The following is a 27,682-nucleotide window of genomic DNA, read 5'->3' as shown; positions in this document are numbered from 1 at the left end:
ACATGCCTTTTGTTTTGTTGTTGCAGCTGCAGTGCAGCCAGAAAAATTAGGCAGGCATGTATACGCACCAGAAAAATTATTATATAGGCCGCTGCTAGCAGCGGCCTTAAAAATTCAGCAATCCGCCTGGAGTCCTGGACCCTGTTGGTGGTGGCGGAGAAGGCAGTCAACCGGCCTGCGGGCAGAGAGGCTGTATGGGGACTGACTTAGTCTTGGGGCAGGCACTCACACAACGTGCAGGTAGAGATGCTGTGTATGGGGACTGACTTAGTCTTCGGGCAGGCCTGAACGTGCTTTGCAGACCAGGTATCCGTGGTCAGATGGACCCTTGACCCAACGCTGTGTGCCAGAGATGTCACCACTTGCCTTTCAACATCACAGTGCAGTTTAGGTATCGCCTTTTTTGAGAAAAAATTGCGGCCTGGTATCTTCCACTGCGGTGTGTGACTTTGCTTTTGTTTGCTGCTTTTCCTCAGGTGGTCATCCCATTGCAGTGTGTGCTTTGTAATCATGTGTCTTCGTAAGGTAGTTGTCTTTACGCGGGTCTTGGTCTTTCCACGGCTCAATTTTTGGTGGCAGAGAGTACAGATGGCATTGCTCTCATATGAGGCAGACACACAAAAAGATTTCCACACCGCTGAGCCCTGGGGTGATGGCAGTTTGGTGCTGGTGGCCGACTGAGTGTTAAGTGGGGTGCCAGAATCAGAGCAGGAGGAGGAAGATATGTCACGCTTCCGTGCGGAAGCTGAGAAAGATGAGGTGTTCTGTGTTAAATAGTTAACTATGTCCTGACAATATTGGGGGTTGATGGCACATGCCTTCTTCTGAACACTGTACTTTGGTCGAGGGCCGCACGAAATCACGACAGCGCGACCTCGAACAGACCTGCCAGGTGGCCTGCCTCTGCCTTTTGATTTGTCCATATTGGGGGAGATGAAGTGAAAGGTATGCACTGACTTGACTAATACAATGTGCAGTCACACAGGTGCAGTTAACAGGTATGCACGGAGTGGTATATCACACTGCGTGCACTCACGTAGGTAGGTTGGTGCACTGAACACAACAGGTGGGTATATAGAATAATGGGTATTACAATGTGCACCAGTCACACAGAGACAGGTAGCGGACGGGCACAGTGACACTGCGTGTGCTCAACTCACGTAGGTAGGTGGGTGCACTGTGATCAACAGGTAGGTAGGTATATGCAGTAAGTAATGGGTATTACAATGTGCACCTGTCACACACAGACAGGTAGCGGACCGGCACAGTGACACTGCGTGCGCTCACGTAGGTGGGTGGGTGCACAGTGAACAACAGGTAGGTATATGCAGTGATGGGCAATGTGCACCTGTCACACACACAGGTAGTCACTGAATGTGCTGGGCCTGGCAGTGGCACACACAGTGTGAATTATCAAGGCTGTCTATGCAACACAAGTGTCAGTGGGACACACAGAAAAAAAAATAGATCACAAGAACAAGATTAGCTCTCAAGAGAGCTGTTGTGGGGTGCTATTTTAGCAATAAGAATCATCAAGGAGCAAGCTAAGAAGCCTAAAAAAGCCTAACTAATCTTTCCCTATGAGAGAGTCTGCAGCAGCTGTTCCTTGTCTATTTACTGCAGGCACACGAGTGAGTAAAATGGCCGCCGATGCCTGCCTTTTATACGGGGGGAGTGGCTCCAGGAGGGAGTGTAGCCTGATTGACTAAAATAGTAGTAGGTTTTATTTCTCACTCACCGATGAAAACTGAGAATTGGAGACTGGGAAATTGTCTATCTGAGCTATCTCCTAGGACAGGGGTGTCAAAATCAATCACCTAAGGGGCCAAAATCTAAAACCTAGTTTAAGTCACGGGCCAAATTGCTTATTGAGAATCAACATTTATTGATCAGCCTCAAACTAAGTGTCATAACTATAGCAACCGGGGAGTCTGCTTCTCCCCCTTCTGCAGAGTAGTGCAGTGGAGCAGTTTAATAACTACCTGCTCCAGCACTGCTTCGGCAGAAAATCTTCAAGATGAAATATGGCCTGAGGCAAGATGCTAGCCACACATGGGGGTTTGGATGCCAAGAGGGAGCCCCATGGTTATTTTGCTGAGGGGTTCCATGGGTTCCCCCAGAGCAGGATCATCCACTAGGCAACCTAGGCAGGAGCCTGGGGCCTAGTGGGTGTCAAAGGGCCCACCAGCTACCTTCTCTGACCTCTCTTCACTTCAGCTTACCAAAAAGACCACAAGGTGGCCCCAAATCTACTACCATCCAAGGGCCCTCTTACATCTTAATCCATCTCTGTGCAACCCACCTCAAACTGACAATGTTTGAACCAGAAACTGTCACCGGGTTGACACTGTCTTCCTCTGGTTGGGAAGGCAGTGTGTTGTCACTGCTTACAATGATGCACTTTTGAAGCTCTGGAGGGCCACATAAAATGGCAAGGAGGGCCGCATTTGGTCCGCAGGCATTGTGTTTGACACCTGTGATCTATTACTCCTACATGACATTTGTGTGTGTACTGTATGTACGCTAAATGCTTTTAATACTTGAAGGGTCCTTGTCATAAAGGCCCACAATGTGAGTATTGTACTACAGTTTTTATCTGTGAGTAAGAAATAAAACCTACTACTGTTTTTCAGACAACACACTTAAAATCCGTTCTTTATTGTGGTCACCGTATGTGTGCTTCTGTGTTGTTTGAGCAGCAGGTGACTACAGGGAGCACCACATTGGAATATGTTGTGAACATAGCGCTGAGGAGCCCTGTGACATTGCGTGGAACCCAGAGTAGATGCAGTATCCTAAGCAGCTGGCTGTCTTGTTGAAGATTTTTCCTGGTTGAAATTGCTTTTTGGAGAGCACCTGCATATCTTCCATTTTCAATAGTTTATGAGTACCTCACAAAAAGGAAATGTTGGTCTAAGGTTATGACATTCATCCTTATCTATCCTGACTTATGGGTTCCAGGAACTTGCATGCTATGTCTATATATAAAGTATGAGATGGGTGGGAACACACACTACACTATGTCAGTCAGAGTCATAATTTGGAACTACTAGTATACAAAAAACAGAGTTTACTTATACTGGATATGTGCTACGTAACAAAATCATAGGTAGGTATAACAGGATGAGCCTTGACTCAATTTATGATCAAATTAACATACGCCTAAAGTTTTATAAAGAAAGAACCAATGGATTCAGATTATTATGTTTCCATTTATATTCAGGAAGTTCAGTAGCAGCCCTCAAAACAAACTTTGCTGAGATTTAGTCATAGCTTTAATATGAGTACATCACTGTGCTCTTACCAGACACTGGAAACACCAGAAAAGCAGAGGTTCAACAACATATTACTCAGTGCTAATTTTTACCTCAGTTTTTCTGTATCTTCTGTGCAGACACAATAGCACTGGTAATCTGTACTGCAAGCATTTGAGTCTGTGCCTGTGGTTAATGTGATTTAGAGCACATCATTTAGAATCCATCTTTACTTGTTTCAGAGTAATTGTGCCTTGTCTTACACCGGGCATGCATCTTTTCACTGACTCCACGGGAGCAGGCATTAAGGGATCAGCATGGCAGCCAGATAAACAGAATTTTTCAAACGGGAATAAAGGTGACAATCCTCATATCCCTCTCACTACAAGTTTCCTTTTAGTCATCACATGTACAATATAGTAGATGTTAATGCATTTTGTGCTGTGCTGTATCCATAGTTATAACATCAAGTGGTTAGAAATGCATCAACAGTACTCTCTAACGGCTGTTCATTTCCTTGCCGTATTTTAGCATCTCTGAACAAAAGAGCTACAGAGGAAATAGGAGGACAGAATGATATGAGGTATTCTGTCAGGTAGCTTAGGTAAGTATAAGCAGCAATCCCCCAATGAAAAATGTAATTTTGTGTTTATGTCAGTGTTGTGATTTTTTTTATGTAAGTGTACAAGTGAAAAGTATGTAAGAAAAAAGGCCACTTTTGGCCTCTTCCAGTATACAGGGACTCCCAGTATCCTTGAAATAAGGGGCTGAGTGACTTGGTCAATGGCTTTTATACTCAGAAATGGTCAACCAGAAATAAGAAAGAAGTCTTAAGGTGGCCATACATCTAACTATTTTAGTTGCCAATCGACCAAGAGACAGATCTCTCTCTGGTCGAATCTGATTGGAGAGAGATATCTGTTGACTGCCATAAACCACAGGCTGATCCCCGATCATTTTCAGCATAGAATATTTCAGGAATCAGCCTTGTTATACCACCATGCTGTCCCCGGCCGCTGTCCCCCTGATGTTGTATCCCCCCCATCATTTTGTGATTATCACATGCTGTTACCACCATACACCTGATTGAGCATGTCAGCCTGAGATTTTCCAGAATGTCCAATCAATACATTTGACCATTTTCAGCCAGAAATTGTTTGAATTGACAATCGGGCAGGCTTTTGGCAGCACCGATTTTCATCAGATTCAATAATAATTACCAAATCTGATGATCAATCAGCCCCCAAGTCTACAGATGTATGACCACCGTTATGGTTTAGTAGAGGCTCAACCAGAGTCGTTATTCATATGGGTGCTTGCCAATTAAAAGCTTTATCTCTATGTACAGTATATAAGGCACAGATAAGATTAACTAGTGCTGCCAGGAGATAAAGAAGAAGGGTTACTGTGCTTGTCATGAGTTGAATGATCACTATGAGGCCTCAGAGACCCCATTAGGATTTCAAAACAATCATCATTGTTGTTCCTGCAGCTGTTAGCTGCCGAAAGGTGCTACTGACCCGGAAATCATCACAGAGGATGGAGTTGTTTTTTTTTACCAGAGGCGTAGCTAAGGTTTTCAGCGCCCTGGGACAAAGACAGTTTTTGCGCCCCCCCCTCTGGACAAAATGGGTGTGGCCATACATCAGAATGTGATCATGGTCATGGGTGGAGTCAAAATGTATTTAGATAGCTATATGTGCCCCCATACCCCATTCAGATAGCCAGTTGTGCCCCCCTTTAAATAGCCAAATGTATGCCCCTTTAGTTAGCCAGATTTGCCCTCCTTTAGCAGCCAGCGTGCCACCTTTCGTGCACGTGGGGGTGCAATGACTGTGCTGAGCACCCTCACAGTGCTGAGCCCAGGGACATATGTCCCCCCTTGCCCACCTATAGCTATGCCTCTGATTTTTACTGTGCTCCATTCACAGAGAGCTGTCTAAAGTAGTTTTCATTACCCACACAGATAATACTACATTTAATTCACTTGCTAAATGCGGAACATTTTGATGGGAATGGAAATTCTTGTTTATGGACATCTCTAAAAATGGGAAATGGAACAATGCAGCTATACATTTTGTGGAACGCCCAGTTAAACCATTTTATGTACACTGTGGATGGGAAATTGGCTTAAGATCAGGTCATTTTAAGGCCTATTTTTCCAATTACAGACAAGCAATGCAAATAATTAAAATAAAAGTGTGGCGCTTATAGATAGGTACTTTATAATTGTCTTGCATGCAGGGAACAGGTACTTAGGTCCTGGTAAGGGGTAACTACATTGACAGAGATGAATACTGCTTTCATCTGGTCAGGTTGTGCGCCATTTGTCTCAAGAACGTTTACATGATCCTTTTGTATAGAAGACGGAGAGGGGCCTTCACCTATCCTGGTTTGCCTTGGAATGCTCACATCAGATTTAAGAAAGGTTGACACTTTTTTTCTGCAAGGATGCGGGGCTATGTTCTGAAACCCGGCTGATACAGGACTGGTGAGCCTAATTTATAGCACAATAAGCCAGGGAGATAGAACTTTACAGCATTAGTGTTAGTGCTCTTTAACCAAATTTGTACTTTTTTGCTCATGGGCCCATATGCAATTGTATTTTCTCCTAGGTCATATTTTCGCAACTAGTCAATTAAATGCTTTTTTTAACCAGCAGCAAGCAAGAAAATACTCAAAATAATTTTGTTAGTGCTTTTTTACCGTCTTTTTTGGTGCTTTTTCAATTGGGAAGTGCTATAAAATTATTTTAAAGAGAAGATGAAAAATTATCCACTAGGAGAAAGCTCAGGAGAAAAACTTAATTTCATATTGGCCTGAGTGTGTTACTTGTTTTCCTACCCCGAAATCATTAAAGCGGACCCAAACCAAACATTTTTTTAATTCAAAATATTTAGTTGCACCACTCTGACACATACAAAGATAAATAAACACTCCTTCAAGCCTATGAGCATGCAGTGCATGCTTTTCACCCTTCTCTTTTAATAACTAGGGTTATACAGGTGGCAGCCATTAGCAATTCCTCCATTGCCAGACACCACCTACTCCAGCATTTTGCCGGATCCTGTCCCGGCAATTTGAAAGGAAGGGAGGGGTTTCTCCAATAAATGTAAAATATTTTATATTTGTCATCATGCAGCTGCTATTTATTATTATAATTTAGAAAATACATTTTATTTCTGAAATCTTGTATTTTTAATTTGGATCCACTTTAAGACACATATTTTTTAGTTTTGTTGATACCCACAAGTTGATACACTTTTATCTGAAACCCAAACCTAGATTAGAATGTATGTCACTATGCATTACAATGTTATTCTTAGTTGCAGTTCACTGTTTTATTATGGCTGCTATTCAAACTTGAAACATAATTGCCAACAGAATTATCACAGAATCTGGAAGCGTTCGGTGAAACAGAAGAGAAACCTAAAATAGCATTGCATGATGGCACATTTACCAGATATCAGCAATCATTTCATGGACATAAAAAGACATCTTTGAAAATCGCACCAATAAATACTGTAGTATACATTGCATATTGTAGTTCATGTAAAAGGACAGAAAATGTCTGCATTGCACATTGTTTTCAGCTTTTATATAGTGTAAAGGCTCATACACACATCAGACTATAGTCTTTGGAAAATGAAAGATCACAGACCAATCTTACCACCCTTCATATAGTATGAGAGCCATACTCTACACAGTCTTTTCTATGGAGCTGAACTCCGCATCAGAAAAAAATCCTTGCTAGATGCTGCACACAAAGATGCTGTACAGACACAAAAGATCTGTAGCTGCAAAAGATCTGTTCCTGCCAAAAATCCATTCCTGCAAATTGCAATAATAGTCTATGAGATCTGCAGATCATCATACACACATGATTTAACTGACATTCATCTGCAGATCAAGCAATCATCTGCAGATCTGAAATCCATTCTGGTGGATCTGATCTGCAGATGAATGTCAGTTAAATCATGTGTGTATGATGATCTGCAGATCTCATAGACTATCATTACAATGTGCAGGAATGGATTTTTGGCAGGAACAGATCTTTTGCAGATACTGATCTTTTGTGTCTGTACAGCATCTGTGTGTGCAGCATCTTGCAAAGATTTTTTTCTGATGTGGAGTTCAGCTCCATAGAAAAGACTGTGTAGAGTATGGCTCTCATACTACATGAAGGGTGGTAAGATTGGTCTGTAAACTTTCATTTTCCAAAGACTATAGTCTGATGTGTGTATGCACCTTAAGGCTCAATTCACACTGTGAATGTGTATGGCCACATGTTGCACTATAAGGCCTCTTGCACACTGCAAGCAATTCCGATTCAGATTCCGCTTTTTAATCAGTTTTTACATCCGATTCAGATTCCGATTTTCAGTGTGCAGGGAGCAAACTGCAAATCGGAATCTGAATCGGATGTAAAAACTGATTAAAAAGCGGAATCTGAATCGTAATCACTTGCAGTGTGCAAGAGGCCTTAAGCATTGCTGTGCACGAAGATTCTGATCCCAGTCAGCTCTATTGAATGGAGTAATCCACATCACACAGAAATGTGAGCAGCAGCAGTGTGATATTGCACTGCAGCACAATGCACTGCACTGGTGGAAATGTTACACAAAGGCCCTTATCCAATTAACACTTTTCCTGACCTGTCTCTCAGGAGAATTTTTTTTTTCATCTTATCTAAGAAATAACTTTTCAGAATCTTGCAATTGAAAACGTGCTTAAAAGTAAGTCAAAAAGTCATATCAAATTTTAAACAATTAAGCTAGCGCACAACCAATAAAGACATATAAAACAGTCTGTAGAGCGCTACTCTGCTAAGTGTACAGCCAAAAATCAGTAAGTGTAAAGGAGTTATAAAGCGCTACATACACCAAAAAAATATCAAAAGTTTCTCAGAGTCCATAGCACATGCAGCTCATCAGGTGTATAGTAGACTCAAATTTATAAAAAGCATTCAAAGTCCAGCATGAGACAAGATCTGCTAGGGAACAATCCCCCCTTTGTGTCCCCACTCACCAAATGCTGCAGCCTAAGTGGACCCGATTCAGCCTCTGAGGTATTGGCCACCTCACAGACACTGAATCAGATCTCCACCTCTCGTGTATGGACAAGATTGCTTCACTCCCGATGCTGTGGTTCCCAAGTCACTTCTTTCAGGCTCTGCATGTTTCATGAAACATGCAGTGACTTGGGAACCACAGCATCGGGAGTGAAGCATTTTTAGAGCAGTTTGCAGTTTTTTGTATGTGTTTTCGTTCCGATTTGCGATTTTCTGTGTGCAGACAAACAGGAAGTGCAATCTGACCCAGAACTCAATGGGCCTGATTCACAAAGCGGTGCAAACACTTTGCACGCCTGTGAAAAGCCCTTTATCACGCCTAAACTTAGTTTAGGCGTGATGTGAAGAAACTCGCGCAAAGCTCCCGTGCGCAAAGTTTTGCGCAGCGCCCATTAAGTCTGCGTGCGCAAAACTTTGCGCGCGGGAGCTTTGCGCGAGTTAGAGCACAAAGCGGTGATAACTTTGCTAGTGCAAAGGTTATCACGCCTAAAGTCTTTTAGGCGTGATAACTGAGTTATCACTGCTTTGTGAATCAGGCCTCTTGTCTCTTAAAGTAAATTTGCTTGATAAATGCTCACAAAATAGGTGTTCAAATTGATTGTAAAGCGATTTGCAATTTTCCTATACCTTGCACTGCAGCACAGCCAACCTGAAAATGGTGCAGGATCAGTTTTTGCGATTGGGAAAAAAACCTCATCGCTCATGTGAGAACACATAGGATTTCATTGCATGCTTTTAAATCGCTTTTAGAAACGCTAGTGAAAAAAAAAATGTCTTAAACCACTCATAGTGTGAACCAGCTCTTATATTGGGTTATTTCTTGATTGGTGGGAGCTTTAAAGGTATTTTATTGGTGAGGTTTAAAAATATCTCCTTAGAGAAAACTCCGGAGATTTTACCATTACTACTCGCTGTACGCTGCCAGCGGTAGTAATGGTAAAATTGCCTTGCACTGCAATCTTACAGCAGTTTAGTGAATCAGGTCCATAATCTTCTATGTCGCTGTCCTTTTTCCACACTATGGGGTTGATTCAGCAAACTTCTTGCAGGATAACACCTGTGTTATCCTGTTTTTTTAAGGATTTGGATACTTTCATTTAATCTCCAAATCCAAGAAGATTTTACAGGTGTTATAAATCTGATGACAATAAACCTTTTACCGACGGGAATAGGACTAATAAATCTCACCATGGGAGATTTTCAAGGTTTTCTTTATTTTTTTCAAAAGCACTTCATGGGAAAGAGCTATACAAACCAGTTGGTCTGCCTACTTGTGTGCACACTATTCTGCCCGTTTGACTGTGCCACTGTGTTTCAGGTAGTGCTTTTGAAAATAAATCTCCACACCCCCGATCACTCCCCCTCCACCATGGACAAGGTCTTCTCCTGTCTCCTCCTCCCTCTCAACCATCTCTTCCTGGATGTCAGCTAGGATCCTGAATCTTGGATAAAACTGAGCTCTTAATTTCCCCTTCCTGCGCTGCACCACCCTTCTCAGATATTCACGACACTATCAACAGCACTACCATCCGCCCTACCTCCCAGGCTCGCTGCCTGGGCGTCACTCTAGACTCTGCCCTCTCCTTCAACCCCCACATCCAAAATGTTACCAGAGCCTGCAATTTCCACCTTCGTAACATCTCCAAAATCCTCCCCTTTCTGACCCCAGACACTACCAAGCTTCTCATCCATGCCCTCATCATCTCCTGCCTTGGCTACTACAATGACCTACTGTCTGTCTCCCCTTGAAACGCACTGCACCCCTTCAATCAGTCATGAATGCAGCAGCTAGACTCATCCATTTTTCCCACCACTCTGCTTCCACTTCTCCCCTCTGCAAAGCTCTACACTGGCTCCCTATCTGCTTCAGTATCGGTTTTAAGATTCTGTGCCTTACCTACAAGTCTGTGCACAAGACCTGCCCAACCTATATTTCTGAGGTCCTCAACAGATATATACCTGCCCGACCCTCCGGTCCTCCAATGATCTCCGCCTGACCTTGCCACATGTTTCTCACTCACATGCATGCCTACAAGACTTCTCAAGATCTGCCCCCACCTTATGGAACTCCCTTCCACTCCTTCTCACACTTGCTCCTTCCTTCAACACCTTCAAGTAAGCCCTCAAACACACATTTCTTTAAAATGGCCTACCCCCATCTACCACACTTGAACTCTCGCAGTCAAGCACCTTTTCCACAGCCCTACCTCATGTGTCCCTCTCCCACCCTTTAGATTGTAAGCCTTTGGCGGGGTCTCCCCCCCCCCCCCCCATTCCCTCCCTTAGTGTGTCCTTCTTCATCTTGCAACCCCAGCAATGACACCCTTCTCATGTACTAACTCGGACTTGATATGCTGGGTCTCTGCAAAATGCATCTTATACCCTGTTTGCATGTATAACCTTGTGCTATGTTGTATAACAGTTTTCTACCTCTTTGTATCCCTATTTACTGTCCAGCAGTGCGTATAAAATAAATACTAATAATAAAGGAAACCTTGAGAATCTCCCATAAGGAGGTGTCCAAATTCACATAGCAAGTGGTGCTTACCAATAATGCATATGTAAAGCAAACTTCATACTTATTTGCTGAATTATGCATGCAGTGAGCTTCAGTAATCTATATAAGGGGTACCAAAGCTTACTGAAGTGTTGTCAAATCAACCTTTATGTGCAGGTCGATACAATAAAAAAAGATATATTTATCAAAACTAGTGCAGCAAAACTCGAACAAAAGTGGTGAGATGTTTAATCTGTTAACAGAAACAAGGTTTTTGATCCTTTGCTTTGAGCCATTTTCTCCTGTTTTCTTTACATTAGTCTTAGCCCTTAAAGTACCTATAGCAACAAAGAGACAGTTGCCTGACCTAGCCATTTTTGGAGTGCCTTTTGTTCACATCCAGCCAATGTTTCTCTGAGGTGTTTCTCAGACAATATTGTCTCACTGCTTAGTATTTGATCATTTCAGGTGGCTGTGTGCCCAGTGATTTTCTTCAGACATCCATGTTCACCAGTGCCAAGTTGCTTGTTCTGTTCTATAAAGTGGAGGAAGAGATGGAGCCAGAAGCCTTCCTCTTTCTAGAAGCAAGGCTTGATTTATACTTTTTGTGCCCCTAGGCCAAGTGTGTTGTGACTCCCCTTTCATGTACAGCAGCAACCTCCCATTCCATGAGCAGCCCAATGTTCCATGTGTATTATCCATGTACAGCAGTCCTCTCTTCTTCATGAACAGCTCCTTTAGGCATCGACTTCTCTTTTTCATATGTTGGGCTGCAACCACCCAAGAACTGGGTGCACATATAGATGAGGCTACACACCATACAATTAAAACATCCAATTTTACACCACTTTGATAAATAGGATAACTTGTAACGAATAATCTAAATCTTTTTTTTTTCATCAATTTGATACATCTGACCGAATTTTCCATTTTTTCAATAAAAGTAGATCAGGAGTGTTGGATTTTTCTGATCAATTTACCTGAAAATTGTTTGGTGTGTGGTAGATTGTCAACTACTTGATGTAAAGACCAAAGCAATTTTTTCTGAGTTTTCAATCATTTTTATTGTAGCCTTCCTGGCAGTATTGACGAGCCTGGCTCGTCCAGCAGAAACATGCTGAAAGCTCAGCTCGTCAATACTGCAAGGGAGATTTCCTGTTTGTCTGCCCCGCCAGCTTCACTTTTCCCTCATCAGAGGGATTCCCCAGGATGGCTGGATGCCTGAATGCACGCTGCGGGTAGCGATCTGTGCTACCCCCAGCGTGCAGAACTAGCATCCAGCCACCCTGGGGAATCCCTGGGCAGTGGATCAGCGGGGCAGAGTTCTGCAGGGCTGGCGGGGGCTCCCCCTTCTATGCGGTGGGGCTCCCTTTCTGTATGGGAGTTGTCCCCCTTCTGTGCGGGCTGGTGGCCGGGTGGGGGCTCCCCCTCTATGCGGTGGGGTCCCTTCTGTACGGGCTGGTGGCTGGACGGGGACTCCCCTCTCTATGGGGGGAGTACCCTTCTATGCGGGCGGGCTGTGGGTGGCCTCTCTCCCTCCCTCGTACCATCTCCTCTCCCTCCCTCCTTATCCCCTCTTCTTCAAACCCCCCCTATCTGAAGCCCTTTGAGGTCTACTCACCCGAGGGCTCTCTCCAGCGGCGGCAGCAGCACTTCCTCCTCCATCACCGAAGTCCCGGTCTGTGTAGTTACAGTACGAGGCTTGGTGGCATCACTAAGCCTCATACTGTAACTACACAGAGAACGAGACTTCGGCGATGGAGGAGGAAGTGCTGCTGCCGCCGCTGGAGAGAGCCCTCGGGTGAGTAGACCTCAAAGGGCTTCAGATCGGGGGGGGGTGTTAAAGAAGAGGGGATAAGGAGGGAGGGAGAGGAGATGGTGCGAGGGAGGGAGAGAGGCCACCCACAGCACGCCCGCATAGAAGGGGACTCCCCCCATAGAGGGGGGAGTCCCCACCCGGCCACCAGCCTGTACAGAAGGGACCCCACCGCATAGAGGGGGAGCCCCCACCCGGCCACCAGCCCACACAGAAGGGAGACAACTCCCATACAGAAAGGGACCCCCCGCCGCATACAAGGGACCCCCCCACCCACCGCATAGAGGGGGAGCCCCCCATAGAGGGGCTTCAGACGGAGGGAGCAGGGAATCGGGAGGGGGGGGGACGACACATCTGGCTACCTATACCTGGCTACACATCTGGCTACACACCTGGCTACCAATAACTGGCTACACACCTGGCTACCTATAACTGGCTACACACCTGACTACCCTTACATCTGGCTCCCTATACATCTGGCTATACACCTGGCTACCATTACATCTGCCTCCCTATACATCTGGCTATACACCTGACTACCCTTACATCTGGCTCCATATACATCTGGCTACCTAAAACCTGGCTAAACATCTGGCTACCTATATACCTGGCTACACATCTGGGTCTTATACTCACCATTGGCGTGCTGATCACTTGTCGCGTACCTCTGATTGCTCACCCAGTGCCTTCTTCCATGTCCCTTGGCGGATTTTGCTTCTCCCTCGGCAATGACATGTCCCTCGGCGATAACATGTCCCCCACCGATCGGCGTTGATAACACCAGGGTCACACAGCATCATCAACATCATCAACTTTTTTTTATTGAATTCAATACAATAACCTGTATAGCATTCAATATAAAAAAAATTGATTGCAAAAAAAATGGTTGAAAATTATTGGAAATTAATTGAAACACTTTTTGCATGGAAATCCTGGGGAAATTGAAGCCAGAGTGGTTAAGTGAGGAATAATTAAACATACTGTAGGTGTGTGGTACATTGGTCAGATTTTTTAAATGTTACAATCAATCAGAAAAATTGATTGCAATTCTTGAATTTAAAAAAAGATATTTTAAAAATGGTATGCTGTGTGGCTACCTTCATACCAATCAGCTGTATGGTGGCTGGATGGTGTAATGGTTAAGGGCTCTGCCTCTGACACAGGAGACCAGGGTTCGAATCTCGGTTCTGCCTGTTCAGTAATCCAGCACCTATTCAGTTGGAGACTTTTGGCAAGTCTCCCTAACACTGCTACAGTCTATAGAGCGCGCCCTAGTGGCTGCTGCTCTGGCGCTTTGAGTCCACCAGGAGAAAAGCGCGATATAAATGTTATTTGTCTTGTCTCTTGTCTTGTCTAAAATGCAACTGGCTAGCAGCTGCTTGATGATATCCATGTCAGCTGCACAGTACAAGGCAGGCTTGTATAAGGTAGATAACATTGATAACATTGCTTTAACAACATTTCTCTTATTTTCCATAAGATCCTGTCTATGTATTTCATATTTTTTTTACAAACTGTATTCAGCAATGGGCTCCCTATCACACAATAAATTCAGTTCAAATGTCCAAATTCAACGTATAAAGCTCTTCTCAATGTAACCTTTTCATACACTGATGAAATGTTCACAGACTGTCACCCAAACCATGATCTATGCTCTTCAGAAGAACTTCTCTCTAGTCCGCTTTAATTACGTGACGTCCACCTAGAACTGTACACAGGACTTCTTACAAGCTTCTGCCTTCGTCTGATATTCCTTCCACATTTAATTTGGCACTCCCCTCCGTCTTAAAACAATCTTAAATCTCAATTCTTCAGGCAATCATACTATCATACAACCTTGATTTAATTCCTTAATATCTATTCAGAGAACTGTAACTTACAGGCTCCCTTCACTTTGTATTTTATCCCTTGATTTGTTTACACTGTAAGCTCATATGAGCAGGGTTACTCCTCCAAATCTGTCACAGTAGTGCTGTTGTTTTACCTTTTTGCTACAAATCTCCTACCTGGTATTTTGTACGACTGTTGTGTGTTTTTTTACCCTTGTCGGCATCAGCTAAATGTCTCTATACTTTACTTGTGCCATACTAAATGAAAAACACTATAGAATTTGTTGGAGCCATATAAATATATAATAAGAGCAGCTCTGTATTTTTTGCCTGCCCCATTTAGACATGCCACAGTAATAACACTTGTGCTAAAAGGAGGTACTACAGCCTATCTGTTCTCTCTTTCAAATATCTTGTTTGGTACAAAGTGTACGTTTCTTATTGTCTGATTTTTCTCTCTTGCTTCAGGAGTGACACATAAGTGCTGACTGTTGTGAGGGGTAGCAATCGATCACAAATACACCTCTATTTTCTCTATTTGTTGCTAGTAAACCATAGTGGAAAGTGAACAGCAAGGACTCTTAATTGAATCCATCTAAAAATAAATCCATTTACAGTTGTACATTCAGGGCATTTCTGCCGATCATCCATACAGAGGAAATGTAGATCACCCACACAGGAAAGTGGGCATTTATTTTCTTTGTATATATGTATTTGTTCTGAAAGCCTTCAAGTGTCCTACAATGAACTTTCTAAAGGAATATACTTGGAATAAATGGCTATATTCATACCTCAAGGCATTCTGGATATGCAGAGGAAAATTTCTTCCAGTCTTCCAATGAATAATGCTTGTGAACTGCAGTAAACAATGTATGCTAGAAAGAAAACATAAAGGACAGAAGTTTGTACATCATACTATCCTATGCGTACATGACATAAACTATGACTCAGTTTATAAAGTATACTGATGGCACAAAAAGTGATTAGTTTCCCAAAATGAGCCTTTAGCTTTCCCATAACCTTTACTTACTTTAAAAAGTCATGAGGTAATACTGTAGTTCAGTCTTGGCTATGATCTAGGGCAGGGGTGTCAAACTCAACTGCCCCCCACCCTCCCCTATACAGTTCCCTAGTGTTTAGTGGCTTCCTCCTACCTCCCCATATGGCTGCCCTGGTGTTCTAGGGCTTTACCTCTAATATAGCTTCCCTGGTGGTCTAGAGTGGGCCAAACATAATGCAAGGTGGGGAAATGCCTTGAGGGCCAAATGTAATGGCTTTGACGTATGATCTAGGGCTATTACTTTGGAATAATGAATGAAGAAATAAGGAATGATGACAGTCTAGAATCACTGTTCAGTTTTGTTACCATTATCAACAGGGATGAGAGAGAGAGAATTGTATGCTCAATCTCGCAGCAAATTTTGCCTTTCAAATGTTTTAAGGAGAAAATGCTTACTGACCACTTGGAAAACCCGACAGGAAATTCACTGCTCTTTCTAATGATATATGTAAATATTCACTGCCGATACATAGGTACATTATCTGTCATTTAACCGCATTTAAAAAAACATTTTCTCAAAAACGGCTTACTATTAACTGCAAGAGTCGGGGCTATTGATGTTCTCGTGAAAATTTGTGGAATGACCGTATTATTGACAATTTTTAGTGGTAACATCAGTGGAGCTTTCGCACATCCCTAGTTATCAGTGTCCCACACCTCACAACTCTTTGAGATAAGAAAGCGGTACACTTTAAAGGCACACCCCTGCCACACCTCTTATCACACCCCCCTCATTAACATTTTGAAATAAGAACTATATCAAATTAAAGGACAGGAATACAGTTTAGAGTCAATTGAACACATTTTTTCAGTAGAAAAATACATGTAATTTTCATTGGTTTGTACGTCAGTCCTGAAAGAGGGACAAATGGGTAGGATAGAGGATTTGGATTGAAAAGTGGTTCTGTCACTCTGAAAAGGGGACAGTTGGGAGTTGTGATCTCGCTGCGCCTTGTGACACTCATCACAAGAAGTGAGGGAAATATCCCCAAACAGGAGCAGAGGCAAAGGTAAAATCCTGAGAGTGGATTCTTTACCCTGGGTAAAAAGAGAGGAAAATGTGCCCTGTTCCTGATGTGATAATTCCCCCTCAATTCCTGTCTCATATTACATAAAGGAGAAAAAACAGAAAGTTAAGTTACTCTAATAGTGAATAACAGTAATTGTGAGCAATACTCTGCAGAAAGTATTCATATTTTATGCTGTATCCATTGCGTTGAGGATCATTTTGAGTGGCATTAGACTGAACGTGTTTTACATTTTTTTGCAAAATATTGGCTGTGTGGGTGTGGTCTTGTTACCTCCTATAGCATATTTTTGATTACTACAATAGTACCATAAACTCTTGATCCTGTGGGCTTGATTCACTAAACCGTGATAACTCAAATATCACACCTTATCAAAGATATCACACCTTATCAAAGTTAACACGCCTTATCAGAGTAGCATAGCGAGTGCTACGAACTTATGCCTGCTAATTGGCAATGGCACTCGTCCTGCCCTGAGCCCCTGCGGGTTCGTAGCGCTCGCTATGCTAAGGTGTGATATTTATCACGGTTTAGTGAATCAAGCCCAAAATGTGGTGCCATACTGGGGTAGGGAATTTGGCGGAAGAGCTCCCTTGACCAGCATCAGTGGGTAATAGGCTCAGAGATTAGTGGAGGTAATGTTGCACTTCCTGTTGTTGCCTCCCCCCCCCCCCACACACACACACACATACACACACACACACACACACACACACACACACACACACACACACACACAACTGATGACTACAGCAAGCTGGTGTACAAGTTAGGGAAAAATAACCACCCTCCCTTGGACTTTCCTCAGCTTGATGACAAACAAAATACAAAAAAAGGCAGTCTACAGGATGGTTCATTTTACATGGCAAAATCATGGCTCTTTTGTGCATGTCGGTAAATACCTGCTTTATTCGGCTCTTAAACTAGTCCCTAAACCATGCATGAGAAGCAGCTGAAAAGTTTAGGAATCACTTGGCATTGCACAAAAGGTTCATGTATGCTCAAATTATGCAAATGTGTTCATTTATACAAGAAAAAAGTTTTGCCTCTTGCTTTGGTAAGATGTGACCCAGATGGTGTGGACAAACTTTTTCCATGTAATAGCAGACAATTTTTAATACATCCAGACCAGGTATGCAGGATCTCTTATATTATTTAACATGAAGATCTTCAGATCTTAAAAGGTCATTTGTAAGTGCAAAATAACGACCACGACGAAAAACGAAATCATATGAACAGTACTTTAAAGAAAAAACAACTGATGACAGAAGGGCACTGACCTTGAACAGAGCTCTGGCCATCTCAAATGTACCTACAGTATCCATATTTGCTGCAATGATTGGTATTCCAGTATATGTTTGTTTGGAGTTTCTAAATGTGAACGTCCGTACCAGATCTACCTGTAAAGAAAGCAACAAATTATAGCAACTGCCTAGATCAACCACCATACACTGCATGTGTAGTGTACATGTACAATGTGCATGTTTACAGTATGTAGGTACAAGTATAGAGTGCGTGTGTATAGAGTATGGGTAAAGGTATGATGTACAGTATATGTGGATAGAGTGTGGGTACATGTACTGTGTGCATAGAGTGGATAAAGTGCAGATAAAGAACAGCACATGTATGGGCAGAGCATGGGTACATGAGTATACAGAGACCACTCGTTTGCATGAGATGAAAACAAAGGCCTTAATTCACTAAGTATTACTGCATTTGGTAATGGAGAAAACAGTTGATTTTACTGATCACCTTGGCAAATGACAATTCACTAAACCTGTTACCACACTGAAAACCACACTAAAAATTACTGACTAGTGAAGTAAATGACCAACTTGTGTGGTAAATATCTCAAGAAATGTCAAGAAATTGCAATTCACAAAGATTAAAGCATTCAGTAAATCAAGTAAAAGTGTTCGGTAAACGGTATTTACCTCCAGCTCTGACCAGCCGATGACTCACAATCTCCTTGCAGTAACATATTGACAGATGTAGCAGAAAGCTAAAAGGGAGAGCCAGGCAGTCAATAGGGAGAGCCACACAGCCCTGCTTCTCTCCTGATTTGGTCCGATACCCTGGAGGTCAGGACTTCATTCCGGCAGTGCAGGAGTTGGTGAAACTGGCGTAACAATAGGGCCTGCAGCCCCTGCTCCCGCGGCAGATACATACCTTCTGTGCGCTCCAACGTGGATGTTTCTCCCTCTATGTCTGACGCGACTTCCTGTTTGTACAGGAAGTCACGTCAGAGACTAGAGAGAGGAACGTCCACGCTGGAGCGCACAGAAGGTATGTATCTGGCGCTGCCGCCGCTGCACAGACAGACGTATTGATGCTGGAGGGGAGCGCAGAGGGGAGAGCCCAAGGTGAGGGGGGAGGACCATCCCCCCTCCCCGCCGAAGTGCAGCATGGCTTTCTCCTCATGCTGCAACCCCTCCAGCCCCCCAAATCGGCCCCCGAGTGGGGCCCCAGGGGGAGGGGGGGCCGCTCAGAATTTCTGCAGGGGGGCCCGGTGGGACCTAGTTATGCCCCTGGCTGGTGACATTTTATAAGGCTTTTCTGCATCTCTTTAGATGTGAATATCTGTATACTCTTATACAGGAGAGTTCCCCCTGGTGGCTGCAGTACATCTAAAGGGATGCCAGGTATGCACAAAACAGAAAACCCCAACTCATGCACACAGCTTCCTGCCTGACCGCTGACCTGCTCCACAGCTGGTAAGTGAGACTTACTGAGCAAGGCTTAGTGAAAAGAAGCATGTTTATTCGGTAAATTACCAAACTTCTACCGCTTGTGTAAAATCTTAGTGAATTTGGAAAAAAAAAGTGTAAAATACCGGATGCTGTATTTTACCAAACTAAAGTATTTTACCGAACTGCCCTTAGTGAGTTGAGGCCAAAGACGGGGGAAAAAATGAAACATAATATGGTTGTGGCAGGAACGGCAGTTTCTGTGCGTATGTGAGCACTGGTATTGTTTGTGAAGGAAGTGAGGGGAGACAGTATAGGGCAAAGAGTGGAAGGGGAAGGAAGAGTTGTGAAATTCAAGCTGATAAAATGGTGATCATGAACATAATTTACCCCAATTCCTGAATTAGTGCTCCTCCCACATCCACAATATTGCGGGAGGCGCAATAGTGGCACATGGTAGGTGGTGGCAGTTCCTCCCATGGAGAAATAAACCTGCAAGAGGATAGGCCACAAAATGTGCGGTTTTATATGATCAGGCGCTTGTATTTCTGAGGTGTACTATGTATATGAGGCTTGACCAATAAGATTGAGGTGAGGCACTAGGTCAGTTGTACAGTGACATGCACATAGGCCAGTGTGTTGTTCCACTAAAAAATAATTAAATAACATCATATCCTAAACATTAATAATTTTAGGGAATTCAGTCCCCCAAAAATAAACAAACAGGTGAGCCAAATGACCAGAGCCCCATGATAGATGACAGTAACAGACAGCCCCCAAATAACATACAGGGCTCCTAGACAGTTCCCCAGTAATAGACAAACTCTGTGCATGTTGAGTGCTGGATTACCTTACCTGTGGTAATTTTGTTGTATTATTGGGAACGGGTAGAACTGGTATTGGATGGTGTGTTTTGCACACAGTGTTTTGTTGCATGTTTGTTTATAATTTATTTTTTCTTTTTAAACACTTTTGCTTACAGAGTACTGTAATAAACTTGATGTAAGTTTGATATGAAAATACTGTATATACAATTGAGAAAACCTGTGTGTTGAATGGTGTCTGTGTCTGTTGTGTGCTGATGCTAGGCATGGCTCCTATTGTGATGTCTGTTGCTATGTGCTCTCCTGCTGGATTCCAGCAATGATGGGTGCTTTGTGGGTAAAGGCTAAAGTTGCATATACATGTACAATTACTATCGCCTGCAAGGAATGGGACTCAACCCCTAGGTGCGACAGTTTAGGGCAGTGTCGTAGCTAAGAAGCCGTAGGCCCCAGTGCAAGTTTAGCATTGGAGCCCCCCAAGCATGTTATATATAACAATTGATATAGCACACCAAAACCAATCAAGGACAACCACAGTGTCAGAGGTGCAAGAAGGGAGTGGGGAACTGTGTGTTAATGATCCCTACTATTCAAATTAACTAAAGAAGTGAATATTATCAGCACAGGGCCAATAAAGAGCTAATACTATGTTTGAGGGGTAGGCCCCATCAGGGCCCCTCTTGCTCAAGGGCCCTGATGCGGTCGCTACCTCTGCACCTCCTATTGCTACGCCACTGGTTCAGGGTCAAGTGCCTGTAGGTTAGTGATCTGATTTATTCCTACAGGAGGTGAGGTTTGGGGGTGTGTTTAGGAATGACGGTGGGCTCAACAATGGTGAGGGGAGGAGAAGAACAATGCAGGCAGGCATTGTTTAGGGCCTAGGTTCCCAACACATTATACGTACCCCTAGGGGTACTCAGGAGGGGAGTTTAGGGGATACCTGCTGGACTCTCAGCTAAACACATGCTGGATTCTCAGCTAAAATGTTCCTGAACAGTCGCCTTGCCCAATAGTCATCTAGCATGTGTACCTAGCTTAACCTCTTTCAGATGAGCGTACTTGAAATCTACGCCCTGTTTATGTCCACCTAAGCCTGCCAGGGGGTAGATTTCAACTTCCACATTTCACACAGACCCACCGCTACCGCCATTCACATTTGCTCACAGCGATGGCAGGGTCAAGAGCCAATGATATCAGCCAATGATAACAGCTCCTGACCGGCTCAAGGAGCTCTGCTGTCATACCAATAGTGAGTGAGCTACAGTAGCGGGAGAGTGGCGCGATCAGCGGTAGCGATGAGTTCATGATGTGTGATGTCGGTAAGCCTGGAAATTGTACCAGCAGTCCCTGGTCCTTAAGCCTTTCCTGTTTATTATTAGTTCTTATACATTATCTTTTATTTATTTTTTTTCAAAATGAAGTATATTTTAATTTAATGAATGATATGAGTCATAAGTGATGTCTGACCTTAGCCACAGCAATATAACTGAATAATGTATATAGATAGTAAGAGTATATGTACATAAACTAAGAAATTGCTTAATAATGGATACATTTCATTAGGTTGTAAAAAATATGTTCAATTCATTAAAGAGACTCCGTAACAAAAAATTGCATCCTGTTTTTTATCATCCTACAAGTTCTAAAAGCTATTCTAAGGTGTTCTGGCTTACTGCAGCACTTTGTACTATCACAGTCTCTGTAATAAATCAATGTATCTTTCCCTTGTCAGACTTGTCAGCCTGTGTCTGGAAGGCTGCCAAGTTCTTCAGTGTTGTGGTTCTGCTTTGCACTCCCCCCTCAGGGGGGAAAGAAACACACAAATGATCTCTTGAGATTCAAAAGGAATGCTGTATACAGCCTGCTTGTGTATGGATGTATTTTCTATGTGTGGACATACTGTACATCAACCTACTTCTGTTTTGGTGGCCATTTTGTTTGTTTATAAACAAACTTTTTAAAACTGTTTTTAACCACTTTTAATGCGGCGGGGAGCGGCGAAATTGTGACAGAGGGGCGTAGGAGATGTCCCCTAACGCACTGGTATGTTTACTTTTGAGCGATTTTAACAATACAGATTCTCTTTAAGGTGCATAGTATGTAGACACATCGATTCAGCTCAATAAAATCTTTAAAGTTCCAGTGCCGGGAGATTTTGTTGGCAGGCACAAGTTGAACAGCAAACAAGATGACCATGCCCAAATCCAGCTTAAATAGATATGAATATACAGTGGGTTGCAAAAGTATTCGCCCTTGAAGTTTTCCACATTTTGTCACATTACTGCCACAAACATGAATCAAATTTATTGGAATTCCACGTGAAAGACCAATACAAAGCGGTGTACACGTGAGAAGTGGATCAAAAATCATACATCATTCAAAACATTTTTTACAAATAAATAACTGCAAAGTGGGGTGTGCGTAATTATTCGGCCCCCTGAGCCAATACTTTGTAGAACCACCTCTTGCTGCAATTACAGCTGCCAGTCTTTTAGGGTATGTCTCTACCAGCTTTGCACATCTAGAGACTGAAATCCTTGCACATTCTTCTTTGCAAAACAGCTCCAGCTCAGTCAGATTAGATGGACAGCGTTTTCAGATCTTGCCACAGATTCTCGATTGGATTTAGATCTGGACTTTGGGCCATTGTAACACATAGACAGGGCCGGCCTTAGGTTTCACAGCGCCCTGAGCGAAACCTGATTTTTGTGCACACACACACACACACACACACACACACACACACACACACACACACACACACACACACACACACACACACACACACACACACACACACACACACACACACACACACACACACACACACACACACACACACACACACACACACACACACACACACACACACACACTGAATTATCCTGAATATACTTAGCAATGAAGGCTAAAACCTTTCAGGAATAATAATAAAAACAATCAGTGGGACAGTTATCCCCCCCCCCCCCCCCCCCGCCCACATTCACAATGATAGCACAGCACCAACAATTTGCACCACGCGTTATAGCTGCAGTGCGCCCCCCCCCGCCCAAAAAAAAAACCTTGATCACATGTGTAGGTGCCCTCAATACAGGTTGCCAAGCATAGGTGCCCCCAGTATAGTCAGTTGAAGGTCTCCATCACCCCCATAGGTAGCCAGGCGTAGCCAGGCGTAGGTGCCTCCAGTATAGGTAGCCATGTGTTGGTGCCCTCAGTAAAGGTAGCCAGCTATAGGTGCCCAGAGTATAGGAAATCAGGTGCAGGTGCTCTCAGTATAGGTAACCAGCTATTAGGCGACCGCTCTAGTCGCACAGGTCAAAGGCCGGCTATGCACATAGATATGTTTTGTTTTAAACCATTCCATTGTTGCCCTGGCTTTATGTTTAGGGTCATTGTCCTGCTGGAAGGTGAACCTCCACCCCAGTCTCAAGTCTTTTGCAGTTTCCAAGAGGTATTCTTCCAAGTATGCCCTGTATTTGGCTCCATCCATCTTCCCATCAACTCTGACCAGCTTCCCTGTCCCTGCTGAAGAGATGCACCCCCCAAGCATGATGCTGCCACCACCATATTTGACAGTGGGGATGGTGTGTTCAGAGTGATGTGCAGTGTTAGTTTTCCGCCACACAACGTTTTTCATTTTGGCCAAAAAGTTCCAATTTGGTCTCATCTGACCACAGCACCTTCTTCCACATAGTTGCTGTGTCCCCCACATGGCTTGTGGCAAACTGCAAACGGGACTTCTTATGCTTTTCTGTTAACAATGGCTTTATTCTTGCCACTCTTCCATAAAGGCCAACTTTGTGCAGTGCATGACTAATAGTTGTCCTGTGGACAGAGTCTCCCACTTGAGCTGTTGATCTCTGTAGCTCGTCCAGAGTCACCATGGGCCTCTTGACTGCATTTCTGATCAGCGCTCTCCTTGTTCGGCCTGTGAGTTTAGGTGGATGGCCTTGTATTGGTAGGTTTAAAGTTGTGCCATACTCCTTCCATTTCTGAATGATCGCTTGAACAGTGCTCCGTGGGATGTTCAAGGCTTTGGAAATCTTTTTGTAGCCTAAGCCTGCTTTAAATTTCTCAATAACTTTATCCCTGACCTGTCTGGTGTGTTCTTTGGACTTCATGGTGTTGTTGCTCCCAATATTGTCTTAGACAACCTCTGAGGCCCTCACAGAGCAGCTGTATTTGTACTGAAATTAGATTACACACAGGCGCACTCTATTTAGTCCTTAGCACTAATCAGGCAATGTCTATAGGCAACTGACTGCACTCAGATCAAAGGGGGCCGAATAATTATGCACACACCACTTTGCAGTTATTTATTTGTAAAAAATATTTGGAATCATGTATGATTTTCGTTCCACTTCTCATGTGTACACCACTTTGTGTTGGTCTTTCATGTGGAATTCCAATAAAATTGATTCATGTTTGCGGCAGTAAGTGGACAAAACGTGGAAAACTTCAAGGGGGCCGAATACTTTTGCAAGCCACTGTATATGTATGGGACAGACCCATGCCTACAGACAAGCCATGGGCCAACTACTCTCATGGGAAAAAAATATTAGACTAGGGTGGGATTTTCCAATGATTGTTTCCTGGACATAACGATGTTTCCTGTGGTCTATATTCGGTGCCTACATAAATATGTCCATGACAGTAAGTTTACACTGCTGCAGTTCACCTAAATGACTGTGGGGTTGTCTGGGTATCCACTGATCCCCCAATCCTGGCATTAAAAGACAACTGGCCCAAGAGGGATATGGAGGCTGCCATGTTTATTTCCTTTTAAACAATACCGGTTGCCCAGCATCCTGATGATCTTGCATGCATCAGTAGTGCCTGAATAACACACCTTAAGACAAACATCTGATTTGCATGCTTGATCAGGGTCTATGGTTAAAAGTATTAGAATAAGTATTGGAATAAGAATAGAAACAAATTAACTTGCCAAAATAATATTGTTGATGTTTTCAATTGAAACCCATCAATCATTGCCCTGAACCCCATCAACAATATTGTGGCACCCTCTACCGGTTGGAATGGGATCTGGGAGGCCGGGCATCTGGACACTCTGCTTGTGCCTCCAGCCGGCTGCATGCACATGTAACAGAGGCTTGTCTTATACAAGCAAACCAGCATTTTTGCGGCATGGAAGCTTGTGATACCTGTTTAGTTTACCCATCAGGTTACAAATTGCAGGCATAGGACATACGGTAGTTACTTTCTATATTGCCAGGCTGAACTCCAGCAACTGAGATCCAGTAACGATTGGCCTTCCTGCATTTCTCAGCACAGTAGCAAAATGAAAAAGACACTGATAGCTGCAAATTTGTCCACAATTCGTATACTGTATAATACCCCCATCACTGCCTTGAGAAATTTTCTAAAGCTTGCAGGATCAATGAATCTATCTGGATTACAAGAGCTACCTTTAAACTTTTCTGTAAGGACTGTTTCAGATGCTTGCACCAAATTTACATTGGATCTGCAACTTATATGGTATGTTTACTGTCTCGAATGGGAAATTTATACAAAAATGGGTGTTGGATCTTTGCAGCTGCTGGTTTCAAATAGCTGAAAGGGCTGCCATGTTTGAGAGGTTAACCCCCCTGCTTCCTTTTCACTGTCATTATCCAGGGATGGTGTGAAATTCCTCAAGTGTCACTAATGTCATCTGTTTGAAGCTTGGTTCCTTTTACAACATGATGTTTTACAGCTGGGAATCTTCCCATGTAAATTAGGTTTTAGGTAGGTGTATTGAGGATGCTGGAAAGTGCTGAGATGTGAAAACATACAAGTCAAGCAGGTTTTGTCTCTCGAAGGCTTTACTCTTTTCGAAGTGCTTTACTCTATTTACAAAGTTTCACTGAGATTTGATAGTCTACAGAGACGGACCTGTGGTTTGAATCTGGCAGCACATCACAGGGAATCTCAGTACAATTAGATCTGCAGTGTGACAGCTGTGATGACAAATACAGCTGATCTAGTGTAAGCAGGTCCATCATTTGCTTGCATATTAAACACACACAATAGTCCCTTGAGGGAGTTTGTTTAAATAAAGGAATGACAATTTTGAATGACATGCATGTTAGTACAAAATATGGCAAAATGATCCAACAGAGCAGAAGGATTCCTTCTTTTAGTCACATTTACAGGATTCAGAAAAGGTCAAAATATCAATTTACAGCCTGACAGTTTTGCAAATGCCTGGTACACCGACTTTATATAGCAGTATCAGTGCTGGGCCGAAATTACGCATTAGCGTAATTACGCATCGTAATTCACTACAAATGCACCGTAAGCGTTACGTGTAAGGTTACTGTCTTACGCGTGATTAATTATGCGTAGACCGTAGGTTACGTTATTACGCGTAACAAATTACGCGTAAGACAGTAAACTACCATTGAAATTACACAGTCTGCCGTAATCGCGTAATATTACGCTCCCGTATAATATAAAAAAGCCGCCGACTTTAAGGGTTAATAGCAAAGCCCCCTTAAGTGCTAAGAGCCTCAAATTTGGAGAATATATTAAGGAGATCAGAAGGAATAAGAGGAAATTTTTTTTTTCAAAAAGACCTTATAGTTTTTGAGAAAATCGATGTTAAAGTTTCAAAGGAAAAATATATACATTTAAAAACCCGCCGACTTTAACGGTTAATAGCAAAGCCTGCTTAAAATTTAAGAAACACCAAATTCACAGGGTATATTAAGGGGATCAGTGGGAATAAGAGGAAAATTTTTTTTTCAAAAAGACCTTATAGTTTTTGAGAAAATCGATTTTTAAGTTTCAAGGGCAAAAATGTCTTTTAAATGCGGAAAATGTCAGGTTTTTTTGCACAGGTAACAATAGTGTTTTATTTTCATAGATTCCCCCAAGTGGGAAGAGTTTTACTTACTTCGTTCTGAGTGTGGGAAATATTTAAAAAAAACGACGTGGGTTCCCTCCTCCCAGACCTCTTTAACCCCTTGTCCCCCATGCAGACTGGGATAGCCAGAATGCGGAGCACCGGCCGCGTGGGGCTCCGCACCCTGACTATACCAGCCCGCATGGTCCATGGATTGGGGGGTCTCGGAAAGGGAGGGGCAGCCAAGCTTTCCCCTCCCCCTCCGAGCCCTTGTCCAATCCAAGGACAAGGGGCTCTTCTCCACCTCCGATGGGCGGTGGAGGTGGAGGCCGCGATTTCCTGGGGGGGGGTTCATGGTGGCATCTGGGAGTCCCCTTTAAAAAGGGGTCCCCCAGATGCCCACCCCCCCCTCCCAGGAGAAATGAGTATAGAGGTACTTGTACCCCTTACCCATTTCCTTTAAGAGTTAAGAGTAAATAAACACACAAACACATAGAAAAAGTATTTTAATTGAACAAAAAACATAACCATGAAAAAAGTCCTTTAATATTCTTAATTAACCATTAATACTTACCTGTCCCTTTAAATAAATGATCCCTCGAAATAGCCTCGGAAACGTTCTATCAGTTACAATGTAACAAAGTTATTACAATGTAACAACTTTGTTACATTGTAACTACGCCGCACCCGACGTCACTTGCCGCTCAGCCGCCGCATACGCGTCTGCGCTCTCTAAGCATCTTTGAATTTGGGCTCCAAGGAGCCCCATTGG

General features: G+C 43.2%; 1 protein-coding gene across 1 annotated transcript in view; it reads right to left on the bottom strand.

Moving 5' to 3' along the window:
- Positions 1-27,682, bottom strand: part of GMPR (guanosine monophosphate reductase) — a 124,803-nt gene that overhangs the window by 84,691 nt on the left and 12,430 nt on the right. The window contains exons 2-3 of the mRNA XM_068234647.1: positions 17,836-17,955; positions 15,259-15,342 (exon numbers count right to left, since the gene is read on the bottom strand). Of these exons, the coding sequence (XP_068090748.1) occupies positions 15,259-15,342; positions 17,836-17,955 (204 nt within the window). The remainder of the gene's footprint in view (positions 1-15,258; positions 15,343-17,835; positions 17,956-27,682) is intronic.

Source organism: Hyperolius riggenbachi, chromosome 5 (genome assembly GCF_040937935.1).
Source record: "Hyperolius riggenbachi isolate aHypRig1 chromosome 5, aHypRig1.pri, whole genome shotgun sequence".
Classification (NCBI taxonomy): domain Eukaryota; kingdom Metazoa; phylum Chordata; class Amphibia; order Anura; family Hyperoliidae; genus Hyperolius; species Hyperolius riggenbachi.
Note: the sequence above shows the minus strand (reverse complement) of the source record. Positions and strands in the feature narration are given on the sequence as shown.